General features: G+C 41.6%; 1 protein-coding gene across 1 annotated transcript in view; it reads right to left on the bottom strand.

Annotated features, from left to right (window-relative positions):
• Window positions 1-19037, bottom strand: part of ADARB2 (adenosine deaminase RNA specific B2 (inactive)) — a 319924-nt gene that overhangs the window by 42688 nt on the left and 258199 nt on the right. Inside the window, exon 5 of the mRNA XM_087729609.1 lies at window positions 4408-4576. Coding sequence (XP_087585735.1) covers window positions 4408-4576 — 169 coding nt within the window. The remainder of the gene's footprint in view (window positions 1-4407; window positions 4577-19037) is intronic.

Genomic DNA, 19037 nt, shown 5'->3' with positions numbered 1-19037 from the left:
GCACGTACTTATGGTTTAATATATGTGAAGCATTCTGCTGAAACAAGGCCTTACTCTCTAAAAGAGAAGCAGGGGAGGTGTTTTTAGCATGTAAATGTACGTATGGGAAGTTTCTAGTACTATATGCTACAGCATGGCATCCTAGAGAAACTAACAGCAGGCTTGAAAGGGAGGGAGCTGTGTCCATTGAGAGGCTAGCAGGACAAAAGTAAGAAATAGTAGATGTATAACAAGCAGCTGGTTTTCCTGGAAAAAAACTTAACTGGACTGGATAAAGACTATTCCTTGCTTTTCGTGTATAAAATAAACAGTGGTTTACATCTGACTCACTGGAAGAGCTTAGCTTCAGGTAAATTCATCCCTCTGGCACCTGCAGGGCCACTACAGCAGCAAGACTGCTATGGTGCTGATTTATTTTAAGAATAGGTTATTAGTTTTATTTTTCTTTAAAAAAGAAGAGTTGGATTTTCTTTTCTTCCCTATTGGCCAGTTGGTATAAATAATCCCACTGAAATCAATGTGAATTTTACTGCCATCATTGCAAGAGAATCAGACTATGGTGTTTGTGTACTTTTTGACAGTGATTTTTAGAAAAAGCTTCTCAAAAGGTCTTTCTTGCCCTTCCTTTGTACATCAGAAAATTTACGTCTTACTTTTCGTCTTTTTCGTGAAAGTCTTGAGAACTGGAGGATTATGGTTGTCATAAAAATGAAATCTGGGAGGGCTAAGGGTTTTAATCAGACTGGTTAGAAGCTGTCAGGTTTTAGTTGTGCTTTTAGCTTTTATTTAACTCAAGCTCTAGACAATGAATTGTTGAAAGAAAGTTTCCTTTTGAAGTATTTGTCACTCTTGCTTCTTAGAGACGATAAAGTTCCCATTCTGGAACTCTCTTTCCCAAGAAAAGTCAGGAAAGTCACACCTCTAACATTTAGCAATATGAAGAGAAGGAAAAAAAATGTAATTTACATGTAATTTAATTTAATGTAATTTAATGCTACAATTTTGGCTTGTGGGTGGGATTGTTCTACAGTTTAAATATCTGAAACAGTCACCCTATGCTCTCTTTACAGAAATGGAAAAAAATTTGCCCCAGTACATGGCAATTCATCTCACCCACAATAGATAATTGAATAGGTCTGCTAAGTCCCACTCCAGAGATGCCCATCTCTCTCCACATAAAAGGAGCCTTGGGGATCTAGTTCACACTTGACTGACTAACTTTTAGACATCTCAAGTAAAGTGTCAAGAAGTAAATTCAACTCAGTGCATCCATCTCTCCTGGCCATTAATTCTCTATCCTGGCCCTTGCTTTCTCCAGCCTGCTTGTCCCTGCTCTTTGAAGTCTTCATGCTACACTCAGGCCAAGTACGTGTTTTGCTTTCACTGAGGTCAACGGCAGTATTTGTAAATTCTGGAAAAGTGGTTCCTTTTCAAGGGTAGCACCATATAGAAAATAATTATTGCTCTGGAAGTTCCTGAAGTTTGAAATCCAGATGCGGAGATTAATTTGAGTAGGTAGACTTGGTGGAGGGAAGATATGTGGAAAATAGGGAATACTCTCCACAGAATGATCTTGCTTGTTACACAGGGAGGGATGGAAAATTTAAACTCTTTGAGGCAAGAACTGTGCTTTCATTCATTTTTTGGATTAGGGAACCATCTTTTTGGTCTCAGTTCATATACAACTTTGTACAACAGATTCCTGACCTGGGAGAGAACTTTAACTTGGGCTAGGCTAATGTAAATGCATAACAACATAGAAACCATGTTTGTGTTTCTCCCAAGCCTGAGGAGCTGGTGTTCAGGGAGTCCCAGTGGAGCTGAGTTAACATGTCTGTCCTAAAAAACGTGTCCTTTTAGCTATGTGGTAGCACCATGCGATTTTTGTGCCAGTAGAAGCTATCTCTCTTTTTCTAGAGAAAAAGGGGTGAATGTGATTGAAATGTGCAGAAAATGCATTTTTCATTTCATTTTGAGCACTCCCATTTTCTCATATATGACACAGCTCCCAATGATGGCATAAAACTGAGTGTAGTAATAAATACTAGAATTGAAGAATGTATTATAACACACAGTTTTTCTTCCCCATGGACTTTAAGAAAGCAAAATCTGATTTTACAATATCTCCAGCTCTGTCTTTCAAAGGTGCTTAGCCTTGACAATTTTGCTTGAGATTTTTATCGTGTGTGCTGGTCAGGGAAGCAGTGGTGTCTGCTCTTGGCTGAACAGAGAGTGATTTGAAGTTATTGCAAACAGAGCTTGTGCTGCACTGAGGACTGTCTTAATGAAAGACTGTTAACATTGATCCAAATAAAATAATAATAAGACTGAACATGTTAGGGAGGTGGATCAATACAGTAGTTTAAGATACAGTGGTAGCACTTGTTTCCCAAGAGACTGTAGCACAAAGCAAGAACTAAGGCTGCTACACTGCTGAAAACATAATAATTTAATGTAAACTTGAAAGTAATTCAGATTGAAATAGAGAGAATATTGTTTTTGATTAAACCCTTCAAGGCTCTTGTCCCCCTTTGTTAGCCAAGCTCATCTACTCAATATACTCTCTTGCCTTCAACCCCAGCCTGAAGTGAAAATAACCATTATTCCTATTACCGTTGCTTCGGTACAGCAGTATCATAGGTGCTCACAAGAACACACAATCCTGCTCAGGTTAATCCTTGTGTTTGTGACCTAATGCAAAACCTTCTGATGTCAAAGGGAGTTTTTGCACTGAAGTTAATGGCCTTCAGATAAAGTTACATGAAAATGCAAACAAGAATGGAGGGCAGAATAATGATCTATAGGTAAGGGGGGTTTTGTTTGTTTTCTTTCCTTGCTTCATTCCTTGGTTCCTTCCATATAGTAAATGCCACCTCAGCTTCACTTCTGCTTGGTTTTCATAGGATCATAGAATAACTCAGGCTGGAAAGGACCTCAGGTTTCTAGCCCAATCTCCTGCTCAGAGCAGGTTTTGAAAACCTTGAAGACAGGAGGGAGACTGTACAAGCCTTCTGGGTGACTTGTTCCACTGCTTGCCTGTTCCCATGGGGACAGTTTGTCCTAATATTCAGACTGAGCTTCTCTTGTTTCAGTATGTGCCTGTTGTCTGTCATCCTCTTCACCTTGCTAAAGATGCCAGCTCTGTTGTATTGTTGACATATGTTCTGCTGGGTCTGCCATCCCATCTCCAGGCTGACAAGGCTCAGCTCCCTCAGCCCCTCCATACAGGCCAAGTGCTCCAGCCCCTGAGCATCCAGGTGGCCTCTGCTGAACCTGCTTCAGATGGTCGATGTCCTTCCTGTATTGGGGGACCCAACACTGCACATGGTATTGTAGATGTGGTCTAATGAGTGCTGAGTAGTAGGGGTTGATCACATCCCTTGACTGACTCTTCATACAGCCGGGGATCCTGTTGACCCTCTTTGCTGCCAGGCACACTACTGTCTCACGTTCAGCTTGCTGTTTGCCTACAAACCCTATTCCTTTTCAGTAGGGGTGCTCCCCAGCTGGGAAGGCTCCAGACTGTGTTGTTGCAGGTCATTCTTTCCTCCTTGGCGTGGGACTTTCCATTTGTCCTTGTTGAGTTTTCTGTCAAAGTTCCTGCTGGCCCAGTCCTCCAGCCTGTCTGGATGGCAGCCCAGCTCTCAAGCATATCCACTGGTCCTCCCCACAATTTGATGTCCTCTGCAAAGCTTATAAGCAAGCACTATATAGCCTTTTCCAGATTGTTGACAGTCATGATTAGCAAGGTCCCAGGATAGACCTCTGCGGTACCCTGCTTGTTAGCAGCTTCCAGGCAGTGTATTACCCATTAACCATTTAAATGGTAACAAGGTGGGTTTGGCTGAAGATAGGAACAATAATTCCTCTGTAATGACTCTACATGCTATAACATTTTAAAACATCATAAAGAAGGAGTGAGTGATAGCATCTTGCACTTTGGCACAAAGTTTACTGTACTGTTAGCACTCATTGGTTTTCTAGTGAGTCAATGAAGGCGTTAATGATCAATAAATCACTTCCTAGAGATATTTCAACAGCAGCAAGGAAGACAGGAAAATGTCTGCAGTGAGCAAAATGACCCCCTTCCAGTCTCTGGCCAGTGAATGATGCTAATAAGCCTGCACGTAAAGATTTGTACAAAATCAGCAGGCTTCATAAAACCCAACTTTATGAGTCATATCTAATAGCTACTGAAAGAAAATCAGATGAAGTAAAGGAGCTCATGACCCAACACTCTATACTATCTAACTCTCTCATTTTTTTCTGTGCAGTGTATTGGTCCTTCATCAGCCAAAGACTCAGAAACAACAACATAAAGAAACAAATAGTTCAAATGTCTGGAGGATGGATCTGTTCCACTGAAGGCCGTATAACATTCCCCAAGCACCAACAGAATTCAGTTACCTTAAGTGTAGCTCCAGCTGTGAGTAGAGGAAGTGAACAAATGCCCTTCTTGCCACAATTTCTGCATGGCAGTCGTTGACCGCAAGCCCTTGGTCATTAATATATTCCCCATTTATACATTTGGTACCCGATGACAGCACAATAACCTGAGCTTGCCTGATGTCCAAACCTGTAGGAAGAAAAACAAAAGGGTTGTGAAATTGCCGGGGGTGAGCATGATATCATAATTGTTAGAGATCTCACAGCCCACACTTTGATGTGGCAGCCCAGACAGCCCTAATGGGATGCTTGTAAAGGTGATGATATGACCTTTGGAATATGCAGGAATCTCACATCTCTGTATTATTAGAATAATAAGAGCTCTATTTCAGTCTTGCTGCTAATTCCAAGATAAAAGCTTGCCACGAAGTTTACTTGTTAAATCAATAAATACATCATTGGAGAGCACATGCTGTAGGGAGGTAATAAAGATCTCCTGCAGTGCTGATAAATGGCCAGGTTTTTATGAGCTGTTGAAGACATTTTCTAGTGGGAACACACACTCCTTGTAATGTTAGGTTTCATTGCCGTTGCACTATAAGTACTAAATAAAATGCAAGTAACACTTCTGGAGCTGCTCTTAAAAATCTCAGAGAACAAACAGATCTGACTTTCAGTCCAGTTTCCTTTTCGTTTCTCCAAGAGCAGCTACATCGGTGGCTTTTCCACTGTGGTCCCAGGGACGGAGCATTCATCACTGAGACTGGCTTTGTTCCTCTATTGCCTCTCCAGATAATGGTGATGGCAATTGAAAGACATGCCTTTCTTGGTCCTGATAGACACTTTCTAGGATTAAATCCTGATTTCTTTGGAGTCAGTGGCAAAATGCTTTCAGACTTCAACAGGGTTTCGCTCTAAAATGTACCTCATCCAGCTCTGTGGACAATTTCAAAGAATAGTTAAGAATGAACTGAGCCCAAACTGAAATCACCTATTGAGTAGCACATTTCAGGATACATCTCTCTGAATATCAAGGAACAGAGGAGCAACTCTTGGGAAAAAGGACTTTTCTGGCTGATAGGTGCTTCCTCTAGATGTGACAAAGTAGCCTAAGAGTATTGGACTGTGTTTGACAGCTGTACATGACTGTGCATAGGCAAACACATGTACAGTATAGCAAGTCAGACTGCTGGGGTTGGCATGGTTGTGCCCATGTAGTGTCACCTGAGACGCCTTCAGTGTCCTGTCTAACCTCTGGTTACTGCTCCAGGGAGGTGGGGGTGTCCAGGAGGTTCTGCGCCCTCCTTACGCATCTCACATGGACATCCCTAAGGTGAGTCAGCGGAAATGGATGCCTGTGTTTAAGCAACTGAATCAAGCCCTCAAAGTGGTGATGCTGTTTCTATGATGTTACTCTAGCTGTAGAAAAGCTTTAGGAATTATTTTATAGAGTCAGAAATATAATTTTTTTCTTATGACGAAGCAAAAAAACCAGGAAATTGTAGAGATTTTCTGAGTTGGAAGCACCATGCCTGGGGCCATGTTCTCACGTAAGATCCATTGGTGTGATATGAAAAAACAGCTGAATGGAGAAGGAAAGTGTATTTTAAATATAAAAGGCTGGTGCTACCAGTGATGTCCCAGTTTGTAAATAGGACAAATAATACTTCATAATCTCCACACAGCACTGGGACTAGTGGTGGATGACATGCTACAGCACTGTTGCCATGCTTAATGTATATAATAGCAAATGATACCAAAATTATCTCATGCCTACATGAATATGATAGCTAGATCAGTAGCCCAAAAGGTTTAGTAGTATTTTGGCACTGCAGTGTTGTGACACTTGTAAGAGAGGTATAATTGTGAAAAATTCAGTTAATCATACCTGACCCCTGGTTGTGGCAGTCTCAAACAGAAGTTGTTCTAGATACTAGTGTCAGACTACACATCACTGTATGCCTGTGCCAGAAGTTTAATCTCTATTTGTTAGTGGAAATGTGGCCCTAACAAAGTGCTTGGGGGTATTTAAAAAAAAAAAAAAGAGACCTGGCAATCTCGAAAACCCAAGAGGTGAAGATGGGAGCACATGGAAGAATGAAGTGGAGACATACAGTTACAAAGTGTTTGTATTTATTCCAGTTTTATTACTAGATAAAAAGTTGAGGCGGACAAATGTCTCCTTCCCTACAAAGAAATGTATTTTTACTTTGTACATTAGAATTGCTTTGATGTCACTTTGCTTTAGGGTCACTGCTTTAATGAGAAAAATAATAGGTCTCTTAGATCAGACACATGTCCATCTAGCTAACCATGTCCTTCACATGGACTAACACCAAACATTTCACAAGGCACTACCTGCAACAGAGGTGTTTGGGTCCCACTCAGCGTCTCAAAAACTAGCGTATACTTTCCTGAACAGTATATAATATTTTCCTTGGTTGAAAGGTTCATGATAAGAATCAGCTATGTTTTGGTTCTATTTTATTTATTCAGCAATGTACAGAGAGTCTTATTTTCCTCAGTGCAGCAGAAGTACACCAGCAAGAGGCAATTCCCTTGTTCAGAAACCCATGAGTCTCTCCACCTGCGATCCTGCACCTGAGGACCTCCGTCAATACTCCTTCTCAGGGCAGTGAGACCAATTGCTTCCTTCCCCTTACATTAGCATACCCCTAATGTGCCTCCCCATCTCCCCCTTCACCTTGTGGTCAAAACACCAGGCTCTGCAAATACAGAGCAAACCATCTGGGGAAACCATCCTGCTCTCCGGGAGCTATACCTTACTCACCGCTCCCAGTCAGACCAGTGTACAGTGTGATGCCTTTTATTATTTCAAACATTTTATTCATAAATAAGCTTAACTCTTTCTCTTTTCTACCATGTATGTAAGATGATGAATGCACCCCAGATTTTCTGTGAGGCCTGGATTTACTAAGAAATTAAATACAAAGGGACCCAACACCTATTGATGCAGCAATAGTATGAATGCCTCTCATGATGTTTGCTATTACAATGTCCACTCATACAGTAATAGCAAGTGTGCTTGGGGTGTTAATTTTTGGGTGAATTAACTCCATATGTTGGCTTTCAGTGATACGGGGCCCCAGTAGTTAGTCACATGTGGACACAGCCTGGGGTCCCTGCCAGTCCTGGCAAGCTGTACGTGTTTGCAGAACATCACTTAGATGTTGCCTGGGGCTGGAGGCAACGGTCTCCAAGAAGTTGCAGAACCGATCTGAGTGTTAAACATTAAAAGTCTCCATGTATTTTCCATTTGCAATGACAGAAAATAATCCATGTTCCTCCATGCTCAGAAATACCCAAGAGTTATGTCTTGCTACTACGGCACTCAGAAACACAGGTGTACATGACTTATGCATTAGCTTTGAAATATTTACACCTCACTGGGGAGCCAAATGGGGAAAGTGATCTGTGACCAATGCAGCACCATTCAACACTGCATGTGTGGGCACCCAGCATGATGAGAAATACTTCCAACAACCTGACAGTTGCCCGATGTGTTCAGGAGCATATATGCTAACAGATTATCCTCTTGCATGCCTTGTTTTGTACATACATAGAGTTGGAGGTTTCATCCCCTGTAAAGCGCTTGGTATTATTTCCAGTGAACAGAGGAGGAATTTATCTCTGAGAATAAGACATGTGATGCCTAGTTGATGAAGGCAAATTTTAACATTGACTGATCACATTAACATTCAGGCATTTCGAACCCTTGAGCCTAGATATTTGCTGCAGTGACTCAGAATTAATAGGCGCTTCTGTACATTTATCTATTTTGCATAAAAACCAGCCATTACTAACTCTTGTTATTAATGTTTACTTCCTGTTTTATTTTGCCTGCAGAATGCTTCAAATTTCTCAAGTGATTTCTATTTACGAATGTCAAGCTACCTCCTAAACATTGATTAATTTAACCTCAGACATGTGGCAGATCTAGACCGAGCACATCATCAAGTTGTGCCTAGGAAAGCTACAGCATTGGGTGGATCAAAATCCTAAACTAGCACTAACCTGGCACCGTCAGCTGTCTGCCACCTTCCCTGCTTTGAGGTGTACAGCAGGGTATGATCCTAGACGAGGACTGCTCTTGGTAAGACCCATGTTCTTACTGAGGGGAGCCAATCTCAGGTCAATCTCAGCCAATCTGCATTCAGGCCATTTGGCAAACAAGAAGAAATGGGCTACATTATTATGACCTTAACCCCTGACACCCTGATTGTCAGAGTTCATGAGGCATTTCTTTCCCTTGCCGCCTTCTGCGAAGTAATGTTTGAGGAGACATTAGGTTAAAAGTAACTAGTGAACAATTTATAACAGGCACCTGCATTAGGTTTCTATTATTTGCCTAAAGACTCCTAATAGTTTTCAATTTGAAAAGGAAATGGAGCAGGGGAAAGGAAATTGGGGAGCTGTGTCAGCATAGCGGCTGGGTCCTGGCTAACGCTGTGTTGACGTGGTGGGGACAGCCAGGAGAGTGGGAAGGGAATTCGCCATCTTTTATTTTCAAAAATTCTGCCAATTAATTAGTTATATTATAGAACAAAAATGTACCCATAAATGACTCACTGCCTTTGATCACAGATTCAGTCTAATGATCTGGTGAGGTAATGAGTCTTTCTCCTGCTCTGCTGAAAGCCCCAGCCCCCCCCCCCCCGCAAGGTCCAGCAGGCAGGGTCTCCTCTCAGAGCCAGGCAGGGGGGACCTCGACCCCACTAATGTTCATTTTTTCTGTATCAGTGATAGTCCAGACTTTCCCATCATAGCTGAGCTGTTGAAAAGAAAATGGGTTTTATTATGAGCCGTTTTCAGTTTGCTGACACCAGCGGTGGGATTCATTTCAGCTATTCTGGATAACTAGAGTTTAGATGTCTGTTCCTGAGCTAATTGCTGTAAACTCTCTTTATATTCAATGGAGAGGAACTTTCCTGGGAGGTGATTCATCTGGCCTGTTTTAGATATTTGCTTTTGGATAGTCTGAATTACACCTCAATATTGCCAGCTTCTCTTCGTGAACTGTGAAGACCTGTAGACAGCCACCAGAAGTACAGCTTTCTACACTGTAGACAGCTGCTTGTGGGAAGATTTCTCTTATTATAAGTAACCAAATACCATGTGCAAATCCAAACTCCCCAAATCATAATATGGCAAGCAGAGCAAATCTAGTGCTTTTAAAAATCTTTTTTTCCTGATGTTTAAACTTTTTGAGGTAAATTTTTCATTTTTTTCCCCACAACAATTAAGGATAATTGTATTAATGTTAATATATTCATGGATGGTCATATTGCCTTGAGCTGGGCTATTACACACATAAAGCAAACAATGTTGTCTTCCCTACATGATCTCCCAAAACATCAGTCCTGCAGCCACAACGCTTGCAATAGAAATGATTCAGAAAGATGCTGACAGAAGAGACAGTAAGCAAGAAAAAATATGAAAGTTTGCTCAGCAAATAAGTTGGATATGGAGAACTGGCTGACATCTTATGGACTATAGTTATGAGCTGTGCTTTTAAGTCAGTCATGGCCATAAACACAAACTGTCTACACCCATCTGCTTCGAGACACAGCTCTACCAATAAAACCAGAGAGTTTTGGCTAGTCTAGTCAATGTTTCCACTGACTTTAATAGAGTTACTCTCACTTCTGGTGTGCTACGATCATTAAGACCTTCCATAACGCAGAATTTGTAGCCCTGCATATTTATGTGTTGGAAAAGGAAAATCAAAATCACTAGGTAATTGCAAGAGGTGTTGACTGTTACATGCAATCAGAAAACTGCCTTTTGCTGACACGAAATCTGAATCACACCGGCTGTATATTGGAGAACTACTGTGAAATTCAGTGGGCTCAATTCACATTGAACAGGATGGAGTGTGCAACTGCTAATGCCAGCATACAACCGGGATCACACTTTGGCTTCTCAGCAGCTGGCGCAACATGTAGATAAACACCAGTCACTATGCAAGCGTCTGTTTTGCTGCATGTTTTAGACCCTGCTAGTGGTAATGAAATCTATCTTCTTTTTCAACATGACACCATGAAGACAACTCACTGCTTGGAATATATTCATTTTAAATGAGAAAAAATAATCAGAAAAATCAGGTTTGATTAATTAAAAAAATCCCACCTCTTTTATTGGGTTGGAGACAACTGACACAAAATCCTATGTGGTAAAAAGGAAAGCCAGAAATAATGATAGTGTAACATCAGCCCTAGTGAATAATTCATGGGGTACAATTTCACATTATTTTAAATGGTGCTGCTTCTCTCTCTGATAAGCAATAATTTTATGCTCTTTCTTTACCTTTTTTAACAAATCAGTCAAAAGGATTGTCTATTGTTATCTGCAAAAAAGTGTATTTGGAATAATTTTCAAGGCAGCTTAATAGAGCTCTGATCACAGAGGAGTTGTTTTTTTTTTAATACTCTCTACTTGTAGCTGAATAAGTTCAGGTTTCCATTTCAGGTTTGTTTAGGGAAGGAAAATTTCTTGATGCTACATAGCACTGACAAGTCCCGCATTATTTTCTGTTATCTTCTTCCCTGGCAGCTCTACCACATCCTTAGAACAGCTTTAATTTTGTACTAAGAGGTAGTCAAGACATGAAAGGGTAGTGATGCTGGAAAAACTGCCTGAAGGGACATGCTGTGGCCCGCCGCCCCAGGGCAGGTCCCTGAGCTGGTGCAGAGCCCTGCGGGGGACTGCACTGCCAGGCTGCGGGCTGTGCTTGCTGCCCTGGGTGTGGGCAATGGCCCACGCAAAATACTTCTGCAAAAGAGGTGCAGAGCTCTTCTTCCCGTCTCCCCTCTGAAAAAAAGCATGAAAAAGACACATTTCTCTGAACAGAAGTTGAAACAGTTGTCCGTGTTTGTTAATGCTTGCACAGGGGTAGGTCTACTATTAGAAGTGAGAGATGTTTACCCATGTCCGTCAGTCTGGGCTCCCTCCATTTGCCCCACAACTTGGCGATGCATCTACAATGCTCTCTTTTCTGAGGTTTCAAGAGGAGTGAAATCAAGACGCATGTGCGAGGAGGGAGCTGAGGATCGAGGGACTGGTGTGTGTGGCATGGCTGCCCTTCAGTTTCAATGTAGAATATGTGCTCCTGACACAGGGAGCTCTGCTGTCCCCAGCTCTGCAAGGAGCACAAAAGCGCACTCGCCACTCCAAAAAATATGAGTATGTAGCCATAAGAGAAGAATTGTGTACAGCAGGCATTAACAGTATGCACATAGCTATTAACAGTATGTGTTTTTCTGCCAGACATAAAGACTCTGCTGCAGCTCATTTTTTTCTCTCCCTTTTCTGCTATACCAGTGGTGGTAACTGTGATCATTTTAGTGACAAACGGGAGCTTGGGACTTCAGTGAGCACCTTGGCTGGATCCTGTAGCTTGCAACTGGGTGTCCTGAGGAGCAGCCCTGAGGTGGATGGGAGCGGCTGATGGGAAGAAGTGACTGACCAAAAGACTGGGAAGGAAGAAGTATGTTAAGGGCTTATGAAATGTAATAGCAGAAGTCGGAACAAAAGGCAAATAGATAGCTAGCAAATATTAGGAATAAAGAAATTGCTAGCAGTGAGGTTAAAGATATTTAGGGGTATAAATGGAACGTAGTCTTTGAAATGCTGGAGTTGCACAGGGATTTCTTTTCCTGACGTCAAACTGTGGGTTACGTGAAAGTGAATATATTGTATTTCTGTGGAAAGAGAGGGCGTAGAGGGAGCCTCTGAGAGCCTCGTATTTTCTTCCTTTATTAATGTGTTGGGTAATCCTGCCTCTGACTGAGCTGCCTAGGGAAGGCTATTCTCTGCAGTGCTCTTCATCTTCGTCAATGAATGAGCAGGGGCAGAGGCACAGTCCTCTCTACCCTGATCTCTGATCCCTGATCCCTCTGTGCAGGGTGTTGTCTGAGAGCAGCCGTGGCTCTCCTTTCACAGCCCGGCACGGTAAACTTCCCCCAATACCATGGGGTGTTTCTTTGTGAAGAAATTCCAAATTCAGTTCCTCTGGAAGAAAAATCCCTTTCTGACATAAGGCAGCATTGAACTGCTCAATCACATCGTCGGACGCCTGAAAAAGGACTCTTGTACTAATCCATTTTGCAAGATGTTCCTATGCAAGTCTTTCCAGTAAGTCTCATTCACAGGGAGGATTTCCCAGCCCAGAAAAGAATGGAGAGGAGATTGCCAAAGTGGAGGTGAATCAGGAAACAGGGAAGAAACTGCTGAGGGCTATAGAGGAGAGTGACCCAGCAGGAAAGAGTACAAAAATTAAATATGTAAACCTCTGTTAAATGACACCTATGAAAGTGGTATAAGTGCCTCCAAGTATCTGAAGGGTGATCTCTCCCCAAGGAGAGAGGTAGGTACTAAATGGACAATTTAGGGCATTATAACTGAGGACCTGGGGTGAAATCACAGAAAATAAAAGTCAGGCTGGATAACTGGTGAGAATTATTAACAATGAGATCTGTTTGTTAGACTAGGATGGTCTCCCAAGGTAGTGTTGAAAGCCCCATTGCTAATTGATTAATTTAAATCTAGACCAGAAAAAGCACTCGGGAACGTACCATGGGGAACAATCTTGTGCTTGCAGGGAAATGGATTGGATGACTTAGTGGTCTTTCCCCGTTCTAATTTCTATGGTCCATTTCTCTCCTCCCCTTAGCGGATGGGAAAGATGAAATCCCATCAGCTTTGCTTCTGAGGAGTGTGGAAGGAGACAGTGCTGTGCTTGCAATCACCAGTGCCCTTTGCCTTCTCTTCCCTTTCCTTCTTCAGTGTGGGCTTTGGAAATCTGGAGGGGCAGATGGGACAGTCAGCCCAGGCCCCTGCATGCTTCATCCCCATACCAGATCCACAAGTTTTTTTTTTTTTAACCTAAATAGTCAGTGGCAGAATCAATGTTATTTGAGGGTCCTTTCCTTTCATGAGAGTTTGAACACTGTTTTTCTCCTCAGGAAAAGAGCTGTGTAGGGGCTTACAGATAATTACTAATTTTAAAGCAGGACTGAACTGCACTTTTCCTGCCAGGTTATACTGGTTTTGGCTGGGATAGAGTTAATTTTCTTCATAGTAGCTAGTATGGGTCTATGTGGTGGATTTGTGCTGGAAACAGTGTTGATAATACACGGATGTTTTCGTTATTGCTGAGCAGTGCTTACACAATGTCAAGGTCTTTTCTGCTTCTCACACCACTCCACCAACAAGGAGGCTGGAGGTGCACAAGAAGTTGGGAAGGGACACCGCCGGCACAGCTGACCCCAGCTGACCAAAGGGATATCTCACATGATGTCATGTTCAGCAATAAAACCAGGGGGAAGGTTGGCGGGCGGGCTGCTGCTCGGGGAGCAGCTGGGCATTGATCAGTTGGTGGTGAGAAATTGTTTTCATTTGCATCATTTGTCTTTCTTGGGTTTTATTTCTCTCTTTGTTATTTTCCTTTTCATTACAATTTTATTATTATTATATTTTATTTCAATTATTAACCTATTCTTATCTCAACCCATGAGTTTTCTCACTTTTACACTTCCAATTCCCTTCCTGCCATCCTGCTGGGGGGGGGGAGTGAGTGAGCAGCTGTGTGGTGCTTAGCTGCTGGCTGGGGTTAAGCCCTGACAGAGATCCTGAGTGGAGATGTCTGTTTTTCTCTAATAAATGCTACGCCACTAATATCTGAGCGTTAAGTAAATTGACAGTCTTATACGGTAGTGAGATCCCTAATTGCAGTGAGAAAGGATGAAATCCTGAACATGGATTTTGGCAGATAAGTACAGGAGGAACTTAATTTTTTTTCTCTTAAGTGTACTTGCATTTAAAAAGTCTTCCTATGCTTTTTACTAGGTCAGTAAAGTAAAAGCAATGGTTGATGCCACTAAGCCCTTATTCATCTGAGAAAATTCTGGTTTTAGGATGAGATGCACTCTTTGTATTGAGACTGGGACAATTTCCAGTTTCGCTTATCACAAAGCAGAATGAAACTCTGAACCTTCCAGCTCCTTGCTTCACATGCTTAGCGATGGAAACAGAAAGCAGGCATAGCAGGGAAGAAGACGTTTGCTGCTGGAGCTGCCCAGAAGGCACCAGTAAGAAGTGCTGGAGACACCTACAGCTTTTGCAGCAGGTGGAAAATGGGGGCTCAGTTCCCTTCCCAGGCTCGGTCATTCTCCCATGGGAGTGCCTAAAACTGCTGATATGAGAGGGGTGTTTTCCCCTGTTCTTGCTGAACCTGTGCTACCAAACAGCTGAGAGGACACAGTTAGGTTAGCCAATAACAGCAGTGAGGAGCTGTGGGATGTGCTGGTTGGGGTGCTCACCTCCAAAAGCGAAGCCCTGATTCTGTACTTGCTCCCAGCTGGTGCATGCATTTTATCTGATTTTTGTTTAGTGTAAAATATATAATCAGGCCTGGACAGATGACCTTGGACCTGTTTTTCCCCACTCTCTGGAAGTACAGCAGGCTACATGTCCCATCTCATATTTTCTGTTTCTAAGTAATGTATCTTGAGATATTTTCTGTTCCTTAGCACTGATTTAACAGAAAAGGTGAAGAAACACCCAACATTGCTCTTGTAGGGGGAGTGCTTGCAGTGGCATACCTAAGCCCATATTTCAAAAGAAGTGATGAACCTGGTGGAGCCACGGTTCTAACTGCAAAACCTCAGATGTCTTTTGACTGTGAATTTGGAAAACTAAATCTGTTGGGCTGCAGGGATCCTAGTCTGCCCATTATAGGTCCACATTACAAAATCCAGGAATAGACCTGCAGCTGTGGAAAAGAGATGCTCTTATGGAGTTCAAAATTATTTATAGAGAATCTGAAGATTCTTGGTTTAAGGTTTATAACCAGAGGAAAACAGATTTCTGAGAAAGAGTGCATGATACAGTTTCTAACTACATATCTATTTACCTATTTTAAAATATTTTGAGAAAACCTGTCATCTGGTGGTGATGTGTCAACCTGGGCACAGGTAAGAAGTGGGTAATATTTCCAAGAATTTCAAAAGATTTTCTGCCACATCCTTAAGAGCATCAGGCAACAGAAGGTGAAGAGACTTTATAAGATTTTCAAAAACATGTCAGCAGTTTGGGCACCCAGTTTCCATCTTGGGAATCTAGGCCTCATTGAAACCCTGAGTCTCACTGGGACCAGGCTTTTAGCATCCATCTAGCTATGCAAATGGGACCTGAGAGCGTAAATTACTCCTGTGAGTCTCTTCTTGAAGGGATCTGCCCTGGGCATTAATCTGTAAATTATTCACAGTTCCTCTAACTGGTTTGGCTACTTGAATCCCACCTGGGATGGAGCAGATTGATACTCTGCATAGGGCCTGAATTTTCTACTGTATTTTACTACTTTACAACTTTCCTATTTAAACTAAGGATCAGAAATCAATTGGCCATCAATATTCCTGATTGTACTTAGACGTCAGGCTTTATGAGTCTTAATATGACCATAAGGATCCATGGAGACGTATTGTCAACTTCACTTTTTTCTGTTATTCCACTTAGCAATTATTAAGATCCGTTCCATGAGATACGGATGATAATTTCCCATCTTTTATCACAGCATGAAATTGCTATTTAGGGCTCTTTTGTCCAGTTCATCTTTATTTCATACAAGATAACTGAGAAGAACTCCTAGTTTGCTTTTAACATCAAAATGATTGTCAGCCTAAAAAAAAAAGATAGAAGAAGAAAGAAAATTGAAGTGAGAAATCAACTCATAACCTTTTTCTATGAATGCCACGCTCCTGTGAAAAGGACTGAACTTTCTTAATGCTTCATTTTTAACAGAAAGCATGACAAAAAGTTCCTATCAGTATTTAAACTGCGAAGATTTGTCAAACACAGATGGGAAAATAGTGTTTAAATAGCGTTCTCATTTTATCCGTAATGATTATGGGAGGTTTTTTTGCAAAAAGGACCTCAGCAATAATACATCATCTCTGCACTGAGTGACAGGAATTTTTTACTGTGTCCAGTGATTTCAAATAGAGCACAAATTTATACCTGCATCTGTTCAGGGCTGGCAAAGGCAAACTCTGTCCGTAGTGTAAATAAACAGTGCAAATGCTGCCTGCCTTTAGATCGCAGCACTTGGTGTGCAGCTCACACCTCCACCTCCCCTCCTGCACTGCCCTGGGCTGGGGCCTCCTATCTCCCAGCTCCTGGGGACGGGCAGCACAGTCCATGCTCTTCTCCTTGATGACCTGTGTGCTGGTAAAGCTGTCTGCCCTGCCTGGTGACCCATGGTGGGACCATGCTCTTTGCCGAGCCCTGCAAGAGCTGCTTCACGCCAGCGGCTCCTCGGCCTCCTGTTATCCAATAATCCGTGACTTTGTACGTCAGGGATGGAGATATGTGGCAGTGCTCTGGTTTCACTTTTGTTGACCTGTGTTAGAAAATACTAGCTTGTTTGCTCTTGTTTTTTTCCAACTGTATCAACTGGCCTAGTAGCAGTAGTAGTAGTAGCAATAATAATAATAAAATAAATTATTTCCCCTGCAAACTTCTCAATAAAAAAGTATGGCAGACCAGTGGGTGAAAATAAGATGTCCCAATTGCACCTGAGAGACAGAGTCACACGAAGGGGGGGGGGAGCTGGTAGGTTACCTTAATGTGTGACAGCAAGAAACATTATGTCCAGTTATTGTTGTTGCACACCCTGAAATGAAATATTGGTTGATCCTGGCCAACAGCCAAACACCCACCCAGTCTCTTGCTCACTCCCCTCTCCTGTGGGACTGGGAGAAAATAGAAGGAAGGCAAGAAGATTCACAGATTGAGAAAATGATAGTTCATGCTTGCTTGGCAAGACAAATGCCATAAACCCAAACATCTCCCCCTTCTTTCCCCGAGCTTTTACTGCTGAGCACAATGTCATATGGTATGGAATATCCTCTTCATCAGCTGGGGACAGCGGTCCTGGTTATGTCCCCTCTCAGCCTCTTGCCCACCCTCTGCCTACTTGCTGGGGATGGGGATGGGAAGGAAAGAGAAACTCTTGACTATTTGCAAGCACTGTCCAGCGATAGCCAAAACATTGGTGTTATCAATCATCAACCGTGTTTTAGCTATAAACGCAAAACACTACGAGGAAAGTTGACTCCATCCATCACATGCCTGGATATGCATGTTCTGAGGTGATGGTTTATGTTTGACATGATGTTATCCAGACTGCCTTTTCCACAGGTGAACTAAAGTTCTTAATTTACCACATGAGAACCCATCATATCTTCAGAGAAGTCAGGACAACTACTGTGGATAGTCAGTAAGCAATAAAACTTAGGTCCCCATATTAATACTATGCTACAATAGCAGGTATACTTATTGTACTACTCGAAGATATTCTGTAGGAATGCGGCTTGCTTTACATGGAAGATTTGAATGCAATGTCTTACTTGTTGAATAATTTTTTCTAGAGTCAATCAAACAATTTTTGATAGAACAATCTTCTCTGAATGTGTTTCAACAAAATTAGAATGTGTTAGAGGACTGGCAGATTTCAAATACATTATAACTGGAGAACTATTAAATAATTTACTTCAACCTTTCCATCTTTTGAAACATTTAGTTCAGGATCTGTTATGTTAGTGTTTGAATTATTATTGTATTCAATTATTATATTACATCAGATAACATCACATCAGCTGGTATCCAGTGTGATAATTTGCTCCTACCTAGGTTATCTTGATGTCTATTAATCAAATGTTTTGAAAACTTACTTTCATAAAAATGCATCGACATTTTAACTTTTCATCACAATTCATATCTAAATACATTATTCTGACTGTTTTTCTGACTAGCAATTTATTACTGTGGAACATTCACAGTCAGTCAATAACATGATTTTCTAAATTTTTTTCTTTCTCCTACTTTGGAATTTGCCCTGAGTGCTACAGCATAAGTCAATTACAGTGCCCAAATGTAAGTCTCTGGTTTCCCGGGGAAACTGAAATGGCAGAAAAAATGTCAGAGTTCAGGAAAAGAAAACCAATCTAGCACACTTCTGTTTCGTCTGTAGAGATTTTGTATTATCTTAACAGCAGTTATCACAGAATCACATTTTGCTTTTTACCAGCTTTGTCTGAAAACTGTACAAGCACAGATAAACCTGTTTCTAGCCGGGATGACATTAAATTGAAATGAAGGTAAAAACAAATTAATTTTTGTCTGTTATAGTTGTGTATGGTACTAAATGCAACAGGACATTATCAGATTTGTTTTTGCTGATGTCATTAGTAAATTGCTTGCAGAGATCTAAGTGTTTTTCTGAGAAATTCTATGCTAAAACCACAGGTAATTAGTACATATTTGAGTGTTTCATGTGGAAAACCTGTCTGTGCCATATTTGAACAGGGTGTGTCAAGACCCTTGCTACCTCTGGGAATGATGATGGGGAACAGACCATAAATATACAACTTTAGTACAGAAAATAATGACACAAATGCCAAATGATTCGTCTTGCCATGGTTGGCAGATATTTGTGTACTGGAAGGAACTAAAATCTTCCTGGAAAATGTACCAAGATAAGGCTATTTCTAGCTTTGCATCTTCTGTGAACCACTTCATATCTGTGAATTTCTTTTCTAGGCTCCACAAAACCAGTAAAATATTGACAAATT

Source organism: Nipponia nippon, unplaced genomic scaffold (assembly GCF_047370975.1).
Source record: "Nipponia nippon isolate SJK-2023a ecotype South Korea unplaced genomic scaffold, ASM4737097v1 scaffold_1, whole genome shotgun sequence".
Classification (NCBI taxonomy): domain Eukaryota; kingdom Metazoa; phylum Chordata; class Aves; order Pelecaniformes; family Threskiornithidae; genus Nipponia; species Nipponia nippon.
This window is presented reverse-complemented; position numbering and strand designations above follow the sequence as displayed.